Source organism: Cajanus cajan, chromosome 5 (assembly GCF_000230855.2).
Source record: "Cajanus cajan strain Asha chromosome 5, NIPB_CcT2T_4, whole genome shotgun sequence".
NCBI classification, from domain to species: domain Eukaryota; kingdom Viridiplantae; phylum Streptophyta; class Magnoliopsida; order Fabales; family Fabaceae; genus Cajanus; species Cajanus cajan.
In genome coordinates, this window is record NC_138521.1 from 62,959,876 (window position 1) to 62,961,090 (window position 1,215).

General features: G+C 40.8%; 1 protein-coding gene across 1 annotated transcript; it reads right to left on the minus strand.

The window, feature by feature from the left end:
* Positions 1-287: 287 nt before the first annotated feature.
* On the minus strand, positions 288-1,013 carry LOC145958141 (uncharacterized). The gene is made up of 2 exons (XM_083074622.1): positions 830-1,013; positions 288-655 (listed from the first exon to the last, which is right to left on the minus strand). The coding sequence occupies exons 1-2, from the start codon at positions 1,011-1,013 to the stop codon at positions 288-290; spliced, it is 552 nt and encodes a 183-aa protein (XP_082930748.1).
* Positions 1,014-1,215: the final 202 nt, after the last annotated feature.

The window sequence follows — 1,215 nt, forward strand, 5'->3', positions numbered from 1 at the left end:
TTTATCAAACCATTGTTGCTGGTCTTGTCCACCACAGGTCTTTTTCAAGTCTGTCCACCATTCTGAATAGAATCTTGCTTGTCTTCCATCACCCACATCAGCTAGGCTAGAGTACCCACCGTATTTTGAGGTCAATACCTTTCCCCAAAGACTATCTGCATGGTTAAAAAGGTTCCATCTCCACTTAGCTAGGAGTGCTGTGTTGAAACTCCGTAATTCCTTAATACCCAAACCTCCCATACTCTTTGGCATTGTGACTTTATCCCACCTAACCCAACAGATTTTCTTCACATTTTCATCCCTATACCCCACAGGAAATTTCTTTGGATGCTCACTATCTCCTTAAGTACTATAGTTGGTAATCTGTAGAAAGACATAAAGTACAAAGGGATGGATGACAAGACAGAGTTTATCAAAGAAATTCTTCCAGCTAGAGAGATTGATTTGTTCTTCCATGTTGCAAGTTTGTTCCTTAATTTTACTAACACCGGGTGCCAAGTGGAAGCTTTCCTTGCAGTCTCCCCTATTGGCAGGCCAAGGTAGGTGAAAGGAATGGTCATAAGTTTGCAGTTCAACAGATCAACATACCTCTCCAATGTGTGCCTATCCACTCCTACTGCTCCAAGTCTGCTTTTATAGAAGTTCACCTTGAGCCCTGAGATTAACTCAAAACATCTCATCATACACTTTATTGATATCACATTTTCCACTGAGGGTTCTCCCATGAAGATTGTGTCATCAGCATATTGGAGGAGACTTACTGGAATCAAGTTGTCACCCACTAAATACCTAGAAAACTTTCCTTTTTGAATTGCGTTTCACATTAGACCTGTGAGGCCTTCTGCCACTATTGTGAAAAGAAAAGGGGCGAGTGGATCACCTTGTCTAAGGCCCCGCTGTGGTGCAAACTCGCTTGTAGGACTGCCATTGACCAAGACAGAGACAGTACTAGTACGAAGTGCTTCATTTATCCACCCCACCCATTTATCACAAAAACCAAACCTTTGCATCATGTAGGTTAGGAAGTCCCAGTACTAGTCCCATTTATCCTTCCTTGTACTCTTAAACAAGTGACAATAAAGTTTCATTAGGCACAAGGGAGTAGGGATAGACGATAGTTATAGAACATATATGATAATATGGAGTCATATATAAACTTAGTTGAAGGAAATTTTTGGAAAATCAACCGTGAGTGGTTAGTATTATGTTAACTAG